This window comes from Rhamphochromis longiceps, linkage group LG20 (assembly GCF_057381845.1).
Source record: "Rhamphochromis longiceps isolate RC_006_pf linkage group LG20, R_longiceps_female_GT1.1, whole genome shotgun sequence".
Lineage (NCBI taxonomy): Eukaryota > Metazoa > Chordata > Actinopteri > Cichliformes > Cichlidae > Rhamphochromis > Rhamphochromis longiceps.
This window is the reverse complement of record NC_140576.1, coordinates 6,353,262-6,372,691: the sequence shown is the minus strand read 5'-3', so window position 1 is coordinate 6,372,691 and position 19,430 is coordinate 6,353,262. Positions and strand designations below refer to the sequence as shown.

Sequence of the window (19,430 nt, the reverse complement as noted above, 5' to 3'; positions counted from 1 at the left end):
GGAGGCTGAAAAGGAGATGAGGGGAGGGGAGGGGGGGGGAGACCGTGCCACTTCTTTCTTTCAGGATTAATGTCTGTTTCTGCCTTATTAATATGGTTGAATCATGTGGAATTCATTTATATAAAACATTCTACTAAGAGGGGTAGAAATTTTGTATAAAACCACTTCCTTGCCCCAAATTCTCGAGGTAAGCTAATATATATGTGTAAGCACACAGGTGGATAATCAATTTATGTGGAATAATAAGTTTAAATTTGGTTACGTGGCATAACGGGGAATTTATTAACAATTATAAAATGGTGTGAAGTTTTTCTATTGTTGAACCCTGATTTTTGTGTCACTGGTGTGTGACGTAACCGGTGCGTGAGGGGTTCTCGCGAGAGCAAGCCTACATCGGTTCAGCTGAGGAGGAGAGCTCATGCTGCTTCATCTGTTGGTGAAACTTTGACATGTGGCCAAGAAAGGACGCTGAACTGACGCTGTTAGCGTTCCTGGTTATCTTTAATATTCACGCGTTTATGTGACGTGCAAAGAGATTTAGAGCGTTTGTCGAGAGCCATGTGCCCTCATAGAAACTGACGAGGAAACACGGATGTTAACCTTTGACGACCTTTGGTTATCATATGTTTTGGGTTTCCTAGTATTAAACAGCTTGATTCTCTGAATGACTGACCAGACGATTACTCAAAGTCTAACTGGGTGTGCTCTGTTTCTTTAAACTCATCACACGTCGTTATGTAACAAACAGTAAGGAAAGGAACGTGCTCCAAAATGCTGAGAAGATCATGCACAGCTTTATTCCCACAGAGCCTCGATCACGTCATGGCATCAGTGTTCCAGCTGTTTGCCACCGCGAAAAGAGGGTGGTGGTGGGGGGGAAACTATATATTGATGTATTGACACGCCACTGTGTTCTTATAAAGATCATGATTGCATTTTTTTTTTATATATTCACTGTTACAAGGTAAAAAGTATGCCAAATTATCTGTCCGAGGTTACTGGTTACAGTTTGTCCGTGTGTATAAGTAATTCTCACTGAATTATCATCATATTTAAGTTTGTTTTGTTTTTAATTTGGGGACTTCTCGAACCCTTTTTGTAAACCCCCCCTTTCTGTGTTTTATTTAAATGGATGTCGGGAATAATGACATCATCGGAATCTGTAGGGACTATTGAATAAAAAGTAATGCCTATGAAGGCTGTTTGTTTGTGTTTCTTTGTATTATCCAGTCGCTCCAGGAATATTACTACTAATAATAATACAGTCACGAACAGCACAAGCACAAAGAGCTGTGAGGGAGAGAAGGAGAAGTGGGTCATTCGCATAATTTCGCTCTCCTGTCACGCCGAGGTGTTCTTCCGCTTCTCAGCTGTTGGTGCTCCCTGAGCAGCGTTGGTAAACAATAGCGACTCTTTAATACTATTTGTCTGTCAAAAAGGAGTCTTTAGAAATCTTCCGAGTGTGGGATAAAAGAAAGGGAAGGTGAGAATGTAGTAGCTTGTGATGACCTTGTTTCATTTCCTGCCACTTCAGCTTAGAGACAGCGCTGTCGGCATTCGCCAGACCCCCTCGCCGGTCTGGTCTGAACCGGTTCGGAAAGTGCGCGGTCTCGTGCGCTCTGCAGACGTCTCTTGCTGAACTGCGGAGCGCGCGATCCCTCCAGGCTCGGCCCCCCTAGTCTTCCCTCATTGGTTGGCATTATAGCGGCTCGCCTACATCTTCCGCGTGCTTTTTGGGCAGTGATACAATTCGCGAGCTGCGATTGGTTACATCCTCTCGAAACCTTTGTTTTGGGGCAGGCCCCGATAACCGTGCACGGGCATGCGGATAAGTGGAGTTGTAAACGAAGCGTGTGCACTTTTCAGCACCAATACCTCGTGGATAGCAGCCAAACCTATAGAAAAAAATAGTTGTTCGGGTTAGTTTATTGTAAAAAAGCAGACAGCTTTGCTGTTTGCAGCACTAAACAGCCGCTGTGAACGCGGGGATTTTTTTTTGCTAGCAGCTCTGACCCGGCTAACGGAAATACAAAGCGCCAAAGCTCGTGCTTTGTTTGCCCTGGTGGCAAGAGCTGCATCCCCACATTTTTGCGGGTAAAACCGTCGTTCTCTCTTCGCGCTGTCGAATTAGCTCGGTGTGGGCTCAACAAACTGCACCAGCGAAAGACTAAATGGCAGGGAAAGAAAACAAAGGTGATAAAGAAGACTATTTGTCCAAGTCGGTTCGGTCCAAACAGCGGTTGTAGCCGCCGAGGTCTCCATTGTGTGACCATCTCCGCCTGACCCTCGAATCCCGCGCTGCCACCGGTCACCTACTGCCTCCACGCCCACAGCTGTTGTATTTTCAAACGGATTTCTTTTTCAAACAACGTGAAAATGTGTTCTCGAGTTTGGTTCTTGACCGACCGGCGCATCAGCCAGGAGTATCCACAAGTCCAGATCCTTCGGGCGCTGAAGGAGCACTGCGCCGACGAGGACGTAGAATTCCGCTACCTCCTCATGGATCAAATCGTGCTGACGATCTGCGAGGGCCAGCTAGGCAAGTACCACACAATCGATGCGCGGTCGTAAAACGACATACAGTTTGGTTTTCTTGTTTTATTTGAGATCCGTATAGATGGTAGACTTTAATTGTTTGGAGGGGGTTGTACACAGCTTGAATACAGAGCGAGGGGTTGGCTCGGTCTGCCTGTTTGCAAGGAAGCGAAGTGTAAGCATGGCCGTGACCGCCTAACCTACTTTTCCAGCTAGACTGCCTCCAGAAGGGGAAGGATGACGCTTGATTTAATTTCGCTGAATTCGCTGCAATCCTGGCAATTGCAAATTATCTGAATTACCCGGGCAATAAAAGCTAAAAGAAAAATGTGTTTAAATACCACAGAGACCTAGTTATTAGATAAGAGGAATTCATCATTGAGCTGTTGTAATTTTGCTACAGATTGCGTCTCTTGATAGCTCAGGCTGTAGGTTCTGTGTTATTATTTATTTTATTTTTTTATTTTATGTATATAAACACTGAATCATTTAAAATAGTTAAAATTGACTCCCCGAGTAATAGTTAACAATAAGAAAAAGAATAGGACATTCACACTAAATGCAGGTAAATGACAAGCAAATCTTTATGGCGCCCATATCGGGATTTTTTGTTATTACCTAATACTGAAACGGTGAGAGTGAAAACTGCCACCAAATATAAACATGCATCAACTTGTTCTGGCATTTCAGGGTTTTCTGTACATATTACAATATTTATACAACCAACGTGATCACCTATTTTTAACTTTTTTTCTTCTTTTATTTTCATTTTGAGCTGCTTTGTCCGAAACACATGTGATTCTGAGTGTCATGTAAGGATAACATTTCATAGAAATGACTAGGGAGGCCTCAATAAAGTGATGGCAACAGCAGGAGCTCCTAACAAACAGACCAACAGGGAATTTGTCAGGCTGGTGTGAAGTGGGGATATGTCACAAGATGAGAGGAGATGTGTGAAGGTCTCAATTAACACACAGATGTTAATTGAGACTATGTTAAAAACATATAATTTTAGGCTGACATTAGTGCCTGCTGAAAAATGGCAATGGTTAAGAATGTGGGTAGTGTGTCCCTTACTGCGCTGTTACATTAAACCGCTGTATTGTACGGCTCAGTCAAGCCAGGCTTTACACTTTAAATAGGATTTTACATGCAAACAGATGGGCATTTAAGTGGCAGGCATTACATTTAAGAAATTACAAATAATCACACATGTTATAGCACAGCCCACGGAATAATTACCAAGATAAATATAGCCTGGAGCTAACAATTTTCGACATATATACTCTGTACCCTGCACATTTTTAAATGCAGGTGGACAGCTGTCCAACTGTATAGCTTAACAAGCCTCACATGAGCAAGGCAGTTAACATGGCTTGTAGTTCCTAATCTGCCTAAAGTAAATGTCTTCTGAGCCTTGGTTTGACATCACAGATTAACAGCCAGTGAACAGATTGGTTGTGCTGTGGGATTTCTACACAGGAAGCCTCAGGATACATGGCCAGATGCTTGGATCCTGTAGTGCATTTTTTCTTTATGCACCTGGCAATAAATGCAGTTTTGTTGTTTGTTTGTTTGTTTTTTAAGATATGGATTAACACTCACTGGATTACAGATTCTCTGAAGTTGCAACACAAAATTCAAACTGTAATTGCTAACATATCTGTATCTATAGCTTGTTTTTTGTATCCTTCCAGGCCGAATGGGCTGTCATTTGTGTTAGCATAACACAGCAGTAGGGCAGGGCGATATGGCAAAAAATATTTATCACGATATATATTTGATATATATATATATATATATTCGATATATATTGCGATAACGATATAACTGACGATATAATTTCTGCGAGACAAAATACAACTCCACAACTTTACTAGTGCAAAAAAACCCATCCATTTATTTTCACTTAAACAAGCAGCTGTATTTTTATGTGCATTAAAGCTATATAAACATTTAACAGTGCAAATGCAAATTCCTTGCTGAAAGTTTAAGCAAAAGGCATTTCCAGTAGAAATGGGCTGACATATCCTGAGCATAACCATGTATAATATCCACTGAAGTTAAAAAGAGATGCTTTGCTACATTAAACTGCAGTGTGCCAAATAAAAAAAGTCAAATATGTATTTTTAGGACCATAAGGTGCACGGGATTATAAGGCAACAAAGCAGTCAGATAAATCAAACTTTTTTCAACTCATTCTTCTTTCTTCCTCCACTTCTGTATCATTGATTCGTTAATGCTGTATTCTGTCACAGCTGCTCTATTCCCATGTTGTTGCAGTATATTAATCACTAACCTTCTATTGTGGATGGATTATCTCAGTTGTTCTCCTGACTGAAGTTTGGTCCGTTTACAGCATCCTGCCATGCGATTGCAGTTGTCTGTAAGCATCAGGAACCTTCACGGAGTGGAAAAGTGTTAGCGTTCATCCTCCAGCTTCACTGTTTATGTTATGCTAACACAGCTGTGTCGCTAGCGATCACGTAGCACATCATTAAATACTAGCTAGCCCAACTTCAGTAACCCTACAAACGTCACTGCTGTTTAGTTTCCTGTCCTCATTTATGTTGGAAGTGATAGCAGAGCTGTACGTTTGATTTTTTCAGAAATCTCTCAGTCAGAACATGCTATATCATGCTTAGGTAACTAGCGAAACTAGCGAGCTAACTTCCGCTAACTTCCTGCTAACTTCTAACTCCGTTAAATGTAATAAATTCTGTTTTCATGGATGCCTGGATGTTAAACATCATAGTTACACCTGGTAAAGCAGCAACGCTGATCGTTTTATTAAAGATGGAAGAATTTAGACAGTTTTTAACTCTCAGTGATGTTCGTTTGACTTCGGGACCTTAAAGGACAGATTTTAGGACCCAGATTACTCCCAGATTTACGAGCATCTTAGTCCGACAAATATGGCGGCCTGCGTGCATGTTCTACAAAAAATGTGCTTTGTTGTGTATCTGACGGACAAACACCAAACCAGTTAGGTTGCACCATTTTTACAAACTAATTCTGGTTCATCCGTTTCACTCAACAATCTGCTTTCCCCATTCTCCGTTACTGCCGTGCTTTTTTGGGACTGCGCATGCACGTTTTACCCATATTCTATCGCGATATTTCATTTTCTTATCGTGGACTAGCATTGTACCGGTATTACCGTGAACGGTATAATATGGCCGAGCCCTACACAGCAGTGCCATAGGCAAATGTGGAACAAACGCTTAAGGATATACAGCTACATTTGCAGTTAGAGCAAAGCAGTTGGTCTTGTTTCTACACTGGAAACACAAGTGATATTTCACTGCAAGTGTAATTAGTACTACGTGTTCCTCCATTTCTGTGTGTTGTTTTGATCAAATTTACATTTGCGCAAAATGTATGTGCAGTTTACATTGAACATATTAGTACATCCTACTCCAAATCCAGTGAAGTTATTTCAGCAAAATTTGTATGACAGAAAACATTTGAGAAACAAAAGTCCCTCATATCACAACTCATCCAGGGATGAGCTTTGACCTGTGAGGAGGCATAAACCATTTCTTCTTTTAGCTTAGGTCATAATAATGTCAAAATCATAAAACTGATAACACCTTTACATGTAGAAGTTTTAAAGGTTTTCTTGCTTCATTTCTGCATCATTTTTCTTTTTTTGTTTTTAGGTCAGGTTCAGGTCCACGTTCCGCACTAAAGTTAATGAGTTCAGTGTGTCCCTAGGAGGAGCTATCAGTGGAGCCACCCCAACATACACGTCATTATATTTTAATGAGGAATGGTGGCCCCTCACAGCTAAACCCAGCATTTAGCAAACTGGAGGCATTTCACATCTTGTGATTGAAAAAATTAAAGATAGACTGGATCCGTGATCCATGCCAGTGGGCACACTTTTACTGAGATGAAAAATGCAACACTTCCATGTCAGTGAAGCTGGAACATTAAGGCAGGTTCGGTATCTTAATTTACCAACTGAGAGCAAGAGCAACAACAGACACTAGGGTTTGGATAGAATTTTTGTGTGGCTGTTTATGAAGCACAGACTCTACATTTTATGGGAAAAGAGTCCTTTTGATGAACAGTATTGCTGTTTACTTGATATGCATCACAGAGTGGTTGTTAATTATTGCACATTTGATAAAAGAAGTGAGTTCATGCACTAAATAAGGGCTATGTGATGGCTCTTTATCACAGAAATGCTGCATATCTCTGGTGCTTACCTCATAGAATCTCAGTGCAAAAATGAACAGTTACACTTTATCAGTGTTTAGCAAATGTTGCATTTTCAGATAATAAAAACAGTGCATAAACATTTTTGTTGTGTTGCATGATTGCATATGTTTTCCTCCAGGAAAATGGCTTGTTTGTCAATTAGCCAACAGGATCTCATTTGCAGGTTTTTGCATGTGGCCTGGAAAGGGTTAATTTGCATTTTATTAGGTTTGACAAAAAGGCTCACAGTTTTTTCCATGGCAACACATGGCAACATCTTTATGTCACATGCTAGAGTTAAGATATTTAGTTATGGCTTGTTGTGTAACTCACACCCTAAAAACTACCTGAAAACGTTATTCCTCGAATGGTAGAGACTAGTATGGCTTAGCTTTTCTTTTTATATATGGTCATTCTGCAAATCGGCAGTTGTCTGTGTAATTTGCATGGTTGCAGTAGCCAAAGAGAAAACTGTCTGCTCTATGATTACTGGGTTTTTTTTACCCTTCCAATTTCATTCTTTCTGATCCTGATAGATGTTGATGAACAAAGCCAAAAACAATGAAATGGTGGTGAGGCATTACCACCACCTCTGATTTTTGTCTGACATACAACATGACTGACATGCCACCAAAGACAGTCATTGCATGCCATGCAGAAGAAGCAGTGCCTAGAGCAGGGGTGGGGAACTCCAGTGTCCTGCAGGTTTTAGATATCACCCTGGGTCAATACACATGAATCAAATGATTAGTTCATTACCAGACCTCTGGAGAACGTCAAGAGATGTTGAGGAGGTAATTTAGCCATTTAAATTAGCTGTGTTAGATCAAGGATACATCTAAAACCTGCAGGATACCGGCCCTTGAGGCCTGGAGATCCCCACCCCTGTCCTAGAGCAACAAAGAGCCAGATCTAAACTGCTCTAGTTTTATCAGCACATCCGAATGGCAATGAAGGAGAAATTGAAAAGATAGCTCTTATATACATAGTATAGAATAGATATGGCATAATTCGTGTGAGAATTTCTCAGTAGCAGATTTCATGTTTTTGCTGACAAGTTGTTTGGCCTTGTCTTTGTCAAAATGTAAGTCACATGATTCATCTTGTCTGCCTCAAGTGCTGCACAATCCAAATGTTGCAGTGGACCTACACTAAATGTTCTTGTCTGATCTGTGCTTTTGATAAAAGATCTGCAAATAGACACAAAGAATGGTTGCCCCAAAACCAGACCACAAGAAACTGTTGTCTCAGTGGGCTAACACAAGAGGATGCACAGACTGCATTCCGGACAAACAGCCAAACACTTTCACAGCATTTGTAAGCCTGCTTTGTGATGTTGCAGTGGCATGCATAGAATGCTTGTTAGCTTTGTCCTGCGGACTGAAAATGTTATATATAATGTTATTGTTTTTTTTAAATTGTTTTTTGTATTACAATCATCTTGAACAAATTGAGTCTTTGCTCCTCCTCAACCTGTCCTTACTTGTCTGTAGTGACAAAGAGGTGGTGCAAACAGAAACATCTGAAAGTTTGAAGTGCTGACATACATATACATATATCACAAAAACCCATGCTGTAATTTTTGTACACCAGGACTTCGGATAGTTTTTGCAGTGGTCACATGACAGTCAGTGCGGCGCGCGCAAGCAATTGCACAGATGAATAGGAATGATTCATCCGGGTGCCTCGCCGGTCTCTGTTTGGTCCCCCTGGAGATGGAGACGAGCACTGTGGATACTGTCTGTCGAAAACCATGAGACCACATCCCCTGATGTTTCTCACTGTAACACCACTCACATTGCACTCAGTGGCTGCACAATAAGAGCAGTGTGTCTTAAGCGCTAAATAGGGCTGGAGCGATAGTGAATCCTCCTGCTTTAACACTGAGACTGTGAGGAGGAGGAGGAGGAGGAGGAAAGGGAGGGGTGGGGTTCTTTTCATGGCTTCATACTCCTTTTTTAATGCGCCACATTTTCTCTCTCCCCTTGTTCCCTTTCTCTGTGTTTGCTAGAACATACCTAGCCCTTTCATACCAGCTGCATTTCTCGTTTCACTTCTTTTTACCCGTCTGCGGACAAAATGACCCTAAAGGAGTGTATGTAAGATGTGCATTGTGCAGGCGGGTTGCATGCTAATAGCTAGGTGTCGGTTGTTATTATGCATGCAGCAGCTTCTTTTGACCTCTGATGATCTTAGCCAGGGTCATTACCACTATTGTGAGCCTAAGATGGCTGAAATTCACATCATGGTTGAGGCTAAGTGCTGGGCTAGTGTTCAGTGTGTCTCCTCGCTTCTTTTTTGTACTTGAAGTTCCTGCTATAGCACAAAGGTACACATTTGTCATAGTTCAGTGTTCTGTCCATTTGCAATTGAGCCTAAAAAATCTGACAGCCTGGCTATGCTTCAGAAGGCTAATGAATGTTGAAATTAGCCGGATTTGTAGCATTTATAGAAAAAATTATGAAGTCTGTCTAACACCAGCTTTATTGTCCCCATCACAACGTGCAAGCCTTTTCATTTATTTCTCCCCTGTTTTTTATGTCTTATGATTTCAGAGCTGAATTGAAATGACCCATTCAGAAGCGTTCACTTAGCCTATTGTAGTTACTTAGCTCTCATTTGCATAATAAAAGTGATGTCAAGTTAATGAAAACCAGTGTCATTTTGACTTTCAGCAGGACAGAGCACCACACATTTAAGATCTTAGATATGTTAGATTTATCAGGCTGTTTTTAAGCACAGTTTTCTTATGTTTGATTAAATTTAAGATTATTACCCTTGAGCTTTCTTTTGCGAGCCCACTGCCCGACATAGGGACAAAATAGTATAAAGTGTCAGTATGTCAGTGACGATACCTGTCACTCACTCTAGGAGGAAGAAGTGTAAATGTAACTGTAAATGTGCATGGGCAAGAAGTACATATTTATATCAGTAGGTACTGCAGGTTTAAATGGCTTAAATTTACCAGCATTGGAGGTGGCTGGCCTGGTCACATGGCCCGGCCTCGTTAGATTTGTGTGATGACTAAAGGAAAAGTGTCATCAAACACTTAGATGATGGATGGAGTCTTACTGAGAACTTTCACATTGTTTCTAGGGTTGCATATGACTTTCAGAAAGAATTTGGAGCTATTAACAGTGACACATTCATTTGTTGTCTTGAAAATAGAAAAAACAGGCCAGATGTCGGCTGCTGGTTCTGGTTCCATGAGTTTCAGAAACATTTGTACAGCAACTCAGAACAATAATCTGAAGAACTTCATATATGTATGAGGTTGTTGACCAACAATCAAATAAATGAATTAAATTTAACAAATCACAGGAGTGTTTTTCCACCGTTACAGGACTGCGAGCAGAGCAGGAATTGGTGACATCTTACCCACAAGTGGTGATGGTGCGAGTACCCACGCCCTGGGTTCAGTCAGATAGTGACATCACTGTGCTCCGCCACCTGGAGAAGATGGGTTGCCGGCTGATCAACAGGCCCCAGGCCATACTCAACTGTGTCAACAAGTTTTGGACGTTTCAAGAACTAGCTGGGCATGGGGTGCCTCTTCCTGACACCTTCTCTTACGGTAAATCAGTACTTGACTGTCCTTAAGCTATTTTCACACATGAACATCACATAGACTTTGTAGCAAACATGTTAAAAACTAGCTAAGAAGCGCTCCAGTGCAGTGTGATTAGGTCACACTTACACCTTTGTTTTCAGCTCTAGAAATTTTGTTCATTCATTCAGCGTGTGTGAAAATGGCTTAAGTAAAACATGAATACATGTGCAGCGAACCCCACTTTATTGTTTGTGGAAGTACTTACATATATATAATGCAGGGACTCTATGTACACACTGCATATAAGACAAATGCAGAAATAAACACAGATAACCAGGTGAGGTGTCGGTCACAGTGATCATCACTGTTTGCCCGGTGATGTTAAAACCGGGTGAAACTGAAATTTAATGGAAAACAAAACCGATACTGTCTGAGTAAACGCAAATGCACACACATAGGTAGTAAAACTGCATCATCTACAGTCAAATCGGCATTTGTTCAAGCAGCAGTGATGTCATTATCAGGTGTGTTTTACATTTAAATCACATAATTTGCATCACAGGCTTCTGTCCACATACATGTGGAGCAGTCAGACATATATGGGTGAATCCACATAGTTGTCCTTCAAACCTTTTGATTGTTTTAATACTCACAACATCTGTGAAAACAGTGTTTAAACTAGTGCTAAGAAACACAGGATAGCCAAACAAAAACAACAGGCTGCTGTTTTAGACGTTGTTCTTGTTGATTTTCTCGGACAAATCAACGGCAGACGAAAAGGTGTATATACAGTGGGGCAAAAAAGTATTTAGTCAGCCACCGATTGTGCAAGTTCCCCCACTTAAAATGATGACAGAGGTCAGTAATTTGCACCAGAGGTACACTTCAACTGTGAGAGACAGAATGTGAAAAAAAATCCATGAATTCACATGGTAGGATTTGTAAAGAATTTATTCGTAAATCAGGGTGGAAAATAAGTATTTGGTCACCTCAAACAAGGAAAATCTCTGGCTCTCACAGACCTGTAACGTCTTCTGTAAGAAGCTTTTCTGTCCCCCACTCGTTACCTGTATGAATGGCACCTGTTTGAACTCATCATCTGTATAAAAGACACCTGTCCACAGCCTCAAACAGTCAGACTCCAAACTCCGCCATGGCCAAGACCAAAGAGCTTTCGAAGGACACCAGGAAAAGTATTGTAGACCTGCACCAGACTGGGAAGAGTGAATCTACAATAGGCAAGCAGCTTAGTGTGAAAAAATCAACTGTGGGAGCAATCATCAGAAAATGGAAGACATACAAGACCACTGATAATCTCCCTCGATCTGGGGCTCCACGCAAGATCTCATCCCGTGGGGTCAAAATGATCATGAGAACGGTGAGCAAAGATCCCAGAACCACACGGGGGGACCTGGTGAATGACCTGCAGAGAGCTGGGACCAAAGTAACAAAGGTCACCATCAGTAACACACTACAACGGCAGGGAATCAAATCCCGCAGTGCCAGACGTGTTCCGCTGCTGAAGCCAGTGCATGTCCAGGCCCGTCTGAAGTTTGCCAGAGAGCACATGGATGATACAGCAGAGGATTGGGAGAATGTCATGTGGTCAGATGAAACCAAAGTAGAACTTTTTGGTATAAACTCAACTCGTCGTGTTTGGAGGAAGAAGAATACTGAGTTGCATCCCAAGAACACCATACCTACTGTGAAGCATGGGGGTGGAAACATCATGCTATGGGGCTGTTTTTCTGCCAAGGGGACAGGACGACTGATCCGTGTTAAGGACAGAATGAATGGGGCCATGTATCGTGAGATTTTGAGCCAAAACCTCCTTCCATCAGTGAGAACTTTGAAGATGAAACGAGGCTGGGTCTTCCAACATGACAATGATCCAAAACACACCGCCCGGGCAACAAAGGAGTGGCTCCGTAAGAAGCATTTGAAAGTCCTGGAGTGGCCTAGCAAGTCTCCAGACCTCAACCCCATAGAAAATCTGTGGCGGGAGTTGAAAGTCCGTGTTGCTCGGCGACAGCCCCAAAACATCACTGCTCTCGAGAAGATCTGCATGGAGGAATGGGCCAAAATACCAGCTACTGTGTGTGCAAACCTGGTAAAGACCTATAGTAAACGTTTGACCTCTGTTATTGCCAACAAAGGTTATGTTACAAAGTATTGAGTTGTATTTTTGTTATTGACCAAATACTTATCTTCCACCCTGATTTACGAATAAATTCTTTGCAAATCCTACCATGTGGATTCATGGATTTTTTTTTCACATTCTGTCTCTCACAGTTGAAGTGTACCTCTGGTGCAAATTACTGACCTCTGTCATCATTTTAGGTGGGGGAACTTGCACAATCGGTGGCTGACTAAATACTTTTTTGCCCCACTGTATATATATATATTTCTCCGTGGTTTGCAAGAAAATTCACCGTGAGAGCAGAAAAAAGGACACAGACTGAGTGAGAGAGAAAGGAAAAAAGAAAGAAAGCGGAGGGAGTGTTTGGCCTACATTCCATCCGTTTCTCTGCACAGTAGGCCAGGCGATGCATGCAGAGCAGCTGGAGAGCTTATGTAACACCCCCCCCCCCTCCCCCAACCGTACTCACACGCACACACCCCACCTAACACTCCCCTTCTGATTTTTCAAAATAAAAGACATAAATTCCCCTCACTCCTTTTCTCTTCTATCTCAGCAGCTTATGATCAGAACAACATTTGGTGTCCAGTCTCTCCTACTCTGAACTTTGTCTTCTTTCACCCCTTGTCATTGAAAGCACATATGAAGCAGTGCATCGGAAAAAAGCCACGTGACAGAGTAGTTCACATCTGCTCAGTTCATTGAATGGAGCATAGAGACACAGGAAAAGCAATGAAGACTATATTATTAAAAAGATTTCTACATTTATTTTTTTTTAAAAAATGTATTTTTAACACATTTTAATCACCTCTCACGCCAGAGCACAGAAAGCTTAAGCACATCTGTTGCTACAGGCTGCTGTTATAAATCAGTGTCAGATACGGTCAGCTGCTTCACATTAATGCCTCCTTCACTGACTCCTCTGTTCCACTCTTATGAATCAAGCAGCAAATAAACGGACAGCACTCCTACAGCCTCGCTGTTTTGAGTCATTTCTGTTTCCATAGCAACATGCTACATTCGTTCTCCTGCCCTGCAAAGTTGGCTGTAACGTGTGAACCATGCTATCAAACCAAGGACAGCATTTTAATATATTCTACATGTGTCCTCCGTTTGTGTATGTGTGTGCGTGCGTGGAAAATTTCCTAGGTGGGCACGACAACTTCCGGAAGATGATTGACGAGGCTGAGCCACTGGGCTACCCGGTGGTAGTGAAGAATGCACGTGGCCACAGAGGTAAAACAATCACCCAGTACTTCCTGTCATCCATTCTGATCACAACGCCATAACTCAAAATCTGTACACTGCAACTCCCTCATGGGAGCTCAGTCCACTCTTATATGAAATTCTCTGGCAGACTGTTAAATGATTAGCACTGCGGTGCCGCATCAAACACAAAACAGAAGCTCTTAATGCTTGCAGTGTGGTCATCTGGTCACTTATTTTAGTTTATGGTTAACAAGTTGATCTCAGTTTCCTCTTTTAGACTGAATACACAAGAGGCTTGTGTGGGAAGGTTTGAAGCTTTGGCATTAATGTTGTGCTTCCAAGAGATCAGCCCCGGTCTGAACCATTAGCCCTTTCCTATTCATAGTTATTGACAGTCGCTGCTATTGTGTGAAGGAATAACAATGGTCTTTGCTGGCCCAGGCTGCCATCACAGCACATTGTTTAGGAAAGCAGTCACTGGTCAACCACTAACTTGACCCTTTTTATGGCGTTAGGCATCTGGAGGGCTGTTTTTACTCTCTCTGTGGTTGACCATTGACACGAATGAATTCCACTTTGCCCTTCCCTCTCAAGAGCACACATAAAGGAAATGCTTTTTAAAAATATTATGAATCACTGGTATTAATAATAACTTTATTTGTATAGCGCTTTTCAAAACACAGAGTTTGCTTCACGGTTTGAATAAAAGCCACAGACTAAAGATGAGTATACACATTCTGACATACAGACACATAATCAACCATAGGGTCACACATTCATTCCAGCATGCACACTGCTATAGACCTGGGGAAAAAACTCCCAAAAATAATGAGGAAAAGATAAATTTTCTCTTAATCTATAAAAAGGAATTGTCAGTAGTCATTTAAGACTACTGACAAGGAGACCCTGATCTGATGATTTGAGAAGTTGGCTGCAGTGACAAGGTCTTAGTAGCTCTTCTATACAAGCAGGGGCCTGTCCAAGTAGGGCTTTATAGGTTAATAATAGGATTGTAAAGTGGATTTAGTGTTTCACTGGGAGCCAGTGAAGGTAAACAAAAATACGTGTGATATGAGAGCAACAGCTAGTTTTTGTTAGCAGCCTTGCTTGGTGCAATCTGCAGCAACTGGAGGTGGGTTATGAAGGACTGAGAGATGCATGTGAAAAGTGAGCTGCAATGTCAAAGTCAGGAGAAAAATGAATGAGCTTAAAGATTCAAAATCCTGGTGTTGGTCAAAGATGACACCAAGGGTCTCAGCAGATGTTTTGGTGTTACTGGCAAGTGGCCTGATGTACTGACTGACCTTCTCAGTATTTTCTCAGATACGTAATGGTCACATGTCTAAAGGAGTCACAAGACCGTTATTGATGTTGTGTTTTTATTGCGTGGTGTGCACAGACACACAGCAACCACATGATTTTTCCCTCAGCAGAGGTCAGAGGTCTTGAAAATAAGAAGACAGTGCAAAGCAGTGCTAATTAAGAGAGGCAACTTCTATCCTGTGTGAGAAGCAGTTCTGTGGCTGCTCAGAGGAGTATCCTGTCATTTGTATGACATGAACTGGCATGAGACTTGGTCAGCAGAAGCAGCTACTTGTTAGCCAAGCTTTTTAGGTTTTCCACCCTCAGCTAGCACACCACAAATGACAGACCCAGCAAGCAAATTCTTTTAGTGTGGTAATATCAACACAGCTATATGTCTTCAGGCCGCCATGACATAGATCTGTTTAGATTGGACAGACTAGTAAAATATAAACCTTAAAAACTAGCCCTTCCTTCCTTCCTTCCTTCCTTCCTTCCTTCCTTCCTTCCTTCCTTCCTTCCTTCCTTCCTTCCTTCCTTCCTTCCTTCTTTAATCTTGTGTCCCCTTTGCTTAGGCAAGGCTGTGTTCCTGGCACGGGACAAACACCACCTGACGGACCTTTGCCACGTGATCCGCCACGATACCCCCTACCTATTTCAGGAGTACATCAAGGAGTCGCACGGCCGTGATGTGCGGGTTGTCCTAGTGGGCGGCCGTATCATCGGCTCCATGCTGCGTTGCTCCACTGATGGTCGCATGCAGAGCAACTGCTCCTTGGGTAGGCAGACATTAAATTACTGAATTATTTCCACGGTCATGGTAAAACTCTCCTCATGTTTGAAAGTCATGTGGTTAAGTGGTATCACTGTTTGAGAACAAGAGCTCTTCTATTTATTATTTACATTTAGATATGGTGTAATTTTTAAAGATCATTTTTATCTTTTAGGTTCCCAATGGAAAAATTATCTTTAAAAAAATATGAACTTAGTGATAAGTAAAGTGTACGCGAGTAGAAATGCTTCAGAACTTAACTTTGGGAAAGAGTGCGAAATCAACAGGCTTGTCCTGAATCAACCCTGGAGCGTTCCAGCTGAGGAGACTGATCTTCACTGTCAGAGGATGAATGTTTTAGTTTAGCTGAGGCTGTAATATACTGTGACATATTTAGGACATCAGTCATCACAGTCTTCTGCATTCCTGTAGCAAAACTCTTTGACACTTCTAGGGTGAATTTGATGTGGTATTTAATTGTGAAATTAAATATTGAAAAAAACCAGAAAACATTAAAGGATCCTAAGTTGTCCCCACGTCATTTTTTTATATAATCGCTCTTGATTTATAAAAGATCAGTTGCTTTTTGACTATCATGAAGTCTCGTGAAAGAATTGTAAATTGTGGTTCGTACTAATAAGCCTGATGTTCCTTCTTGAATTGTCAGGTGGTGTAGGCATGATGTGCCCCCTGAGTGAGGAGGGCAAGCAGCTGGCCATCAAGGTGTCTAACATCCTGGGCATGGATGTGTGCGGCATTGACCTCCTGCAGCTCAACGATGGCTCGTTTGTGGTTTGCGAGGCCAACGCAAATGTGGGCTTCATTGCTTTCGACCAGGCCTGTGGCATGGACGTAGCAGGCATTGTTGCTGACTATGTCCTGTCAATGCTCCCAAACCGCCTCACTCGCAAGATGTCTCTGCTGTCCGTCGTGTCAAGCACCAGCGAGACCAGCAGCGAGCCCGAAGTGTGCAACGTGCCTTCTGGCGGTGGCTCGCTGCCTGAAGCAGTCTGCAACATGAGCGTGGGGTCAACTTCCAGCGAGAGCGACCCAGAGCTGGCCGAGCCCTCCCAGTCATCACCTTGCCAGTCCACAGCCCCCAGCCTGCCTGATCTCCCAGACCTAGCTGATCCAGCCTACAACTTCAACACCCTCCTTGCCAATGAGATCAAGTTATTGACTGAGTGAGCCCAAACATCTTCATGCTCTCACACAAACCCCACAAATGCATTTCAAACACACACACGCACACTAATGGCATCAACATTCCTTTTAAAATTTCATATCAGTCCAAAAACCATGAAAACAGAAAAGCAAAGAAAAAACTAAAACTTAGCCCTTTTCAGACATGCAATATGTAAAACTGCTGGCTTCATCAGTCCGTTAAAGTGATGGCACCCTGTCATTTAGACATTACGTAACCACTCCTCACGGCTTCATTCAGACAGAGCCATGGTGTGTTAGATATTTTTGCCATAGAGAAGTACAAAAGGCCTGCCATTTTCTTCTGATCATTTAGTTCTTTTCAATGTTATCACTAACAGCAGGTGAGTGTGTGGTGCCAAAAACGAGAGCTCTCTTCTGCTCCTCCGGATTGGAAATTGCAAAATGAATCGTAGAACAATATTTTAATATTTATGGAAATTAGATTTTTACAATTTTTTTTGCCCAATGGGGCATTTGCTAGAAGGTTGAGCAAGTCATAAAGATGTAAAGCTACGAGGGCTGAGCTTGTCCGGTTACAGTTGAGGTTTTTATGTCAAAGTGACGAGGGTGCTCATTCACACTTGAAGGTGACACATTCATTTGCTATCAGATTAATGGAAAGAAGTGCATATCTAAAAGGGGCTGTCCTGACACATCCATGGACACAAACACTAAGACATCTCGTGCTTACACAGAAACGGAGAAAACAAACCAACAAAAAGAGATCTGAGGCTGCTCCCCTGACTCTCCTCTCTTTGCATCTCTATTCCCAAAACCAGAAACCCCACGATCTAAACTTAAATTGCAGCATGAGGTTAGACTGGGATACAGAAATTAGTGCCAAACTGGCCTTTATGAGTTCCTGCATGGTGTTTGTGGATGGGTGAAAGCATACACCTGCCATGTTTTTAATCATCATATTATAATAACATTATTTTACATATAGTCTCTGTTGTCATATAAAAGGTTTTCTGCTGAGACTGCTGTCAGGTTTGGTGAATTGGAGGTGACATGAAGTGCTTTCAAGTAGTAGGGATGCTAGGCGCACTACTCTGTCAGTTCCAGTGCAGTGACGTAGTGCTCAAACTGAGGACACAGGAGAGGACCCGCAACCATCCTGCACTAACAGGAGCTGTAAAAGATTCATGTCAACAAGCATCAGATGTGTTTGGGTGGCAAAACTGGAATATAAAAATGAACTAACTGCTCAAATTTTAATTTGACATTCCTACATAGTATCTTTGTTTAGCCTTACCAGCAGTAGCAGTCTGCTGCTGCTAGGCCACTAAATGCCTAGCACTTTTATTATTTTCTCTCTCTCTCTTGTTAAGGTGACATATTTAGGAAAGGTTAGACAGAGTGTGAAAGCTGCATCTACACCTGCAAACAAAATATACCTCAAATAAGTGACTTCTCACTGCCATAGGATAACAGATATTCAGACATACAATACATATCAGCCAGGATCCTTGTGGTTTCAAATGGCCCCTGACATGCTTTATGTTTTTTTTTTCTTTTTATCTTTTATGTAAATATTTAGATAGTCAATTAACTTTACCATATATTTACACCCAGACAGATTAGACTGGAATAGCTGAAACAATCGCCAACAGTGATATTTTTAACAAGTTGTGGGGTAACTCTTGTGTATAGACTTTCAATATTAAAAGGCAGAGAGTGAAATTTGGTGCTAAACTTTCTGGATTTGGTTAGATGAGCCTTCTCAGCCATATTATATGTAGAACTAAGCATCCTAACCCACAAAATAATGTTGGCATAATGTACAAAAAAAAGAACCCTATATTTTTAAAGTCTTCGTAAGTATAATTTAGCTTTTTTTCCTTTCCTGAGAGAAGAAAAGAAAGGAAATCCAGGGATTAGAGCAGCTAAGACCTTTGTGTTTACTTTTTTTTTTGTTCCTTTGAATTTACCTCCTGTATGCCTCCTTAAATGAATAACATAGCTGTAGGCTGTGCTGCGGAACTATTCACTAAGATTTAATTTACAGGTATGATCAAAAGCACAAAAATGAACCCCAAAATTGTTTCACTTGGTGACGGTCATGTTGTTAGGCTTGTATAACGCTTTGTGCCGAACACAACTCAGGGAAGCAGCCTGGATCTCAGCCCTGACCCCCAAAAAGGCATGACACATCCATCCAAGCTAGAGACATGTCTAAAACATAACACATACCTACAAGCAGACAAAATATACATAAACAACAATGAAAAAAAAGGTTGTAAACTACAGTGTAAGACTTTATGGTATATACCATGGTTAACATGCACTTTTTTTTTCCTTGCTTGTTTTATATTGTTCCTCGTTTACTTCCTAATTTATGGTATTTTTAAAGAAAAAAAAGTGGTTTGTGTGCACTAATATTGTGTCAATAAAGTGAAACCGCTGTGAAGCTTGATTTTTTTTTTTTTTTCTCCTTGTGTTGTGGGCCCAATTTACTAACTGTCTGGACTCTTAACGGCAGGCCCCTGCTGGAGGGTGCCAAATCTAAA

General features: G+C 41.6%; 1 protein-coding gene across 1 annotated transcript; it reads left to right on the top strand.

Moving 5' to 3' along the window:
* Positions 1-1,762: 1,762 nt before the first annotated feature.
* rimkla (ribosomal modification protein rimK like family member A) lies at positions 1,763-19,376 on the top strand. The gene is made up of 5 exons (XM_085392750.1): positions 1,763-2,539; positions 10,085-10,315; positions 13,581-13,667; positions 15,518-15,721; positions 16,382-19,376. Exons 1-5 carry the CDS (start codon positions 2,377-2,379, stop codon positions 16,900-16,902), a joined length of 1,206 nt encoding a protein of 401 aa, XP_085248876.1. The 5' UTR covers positions 1,763-2,376; the 3' UTR covers positions 16,903-19,376.
* The last annotated feature ends 54 nt before the right edge of the window (positions 19,377-19,430 follow it).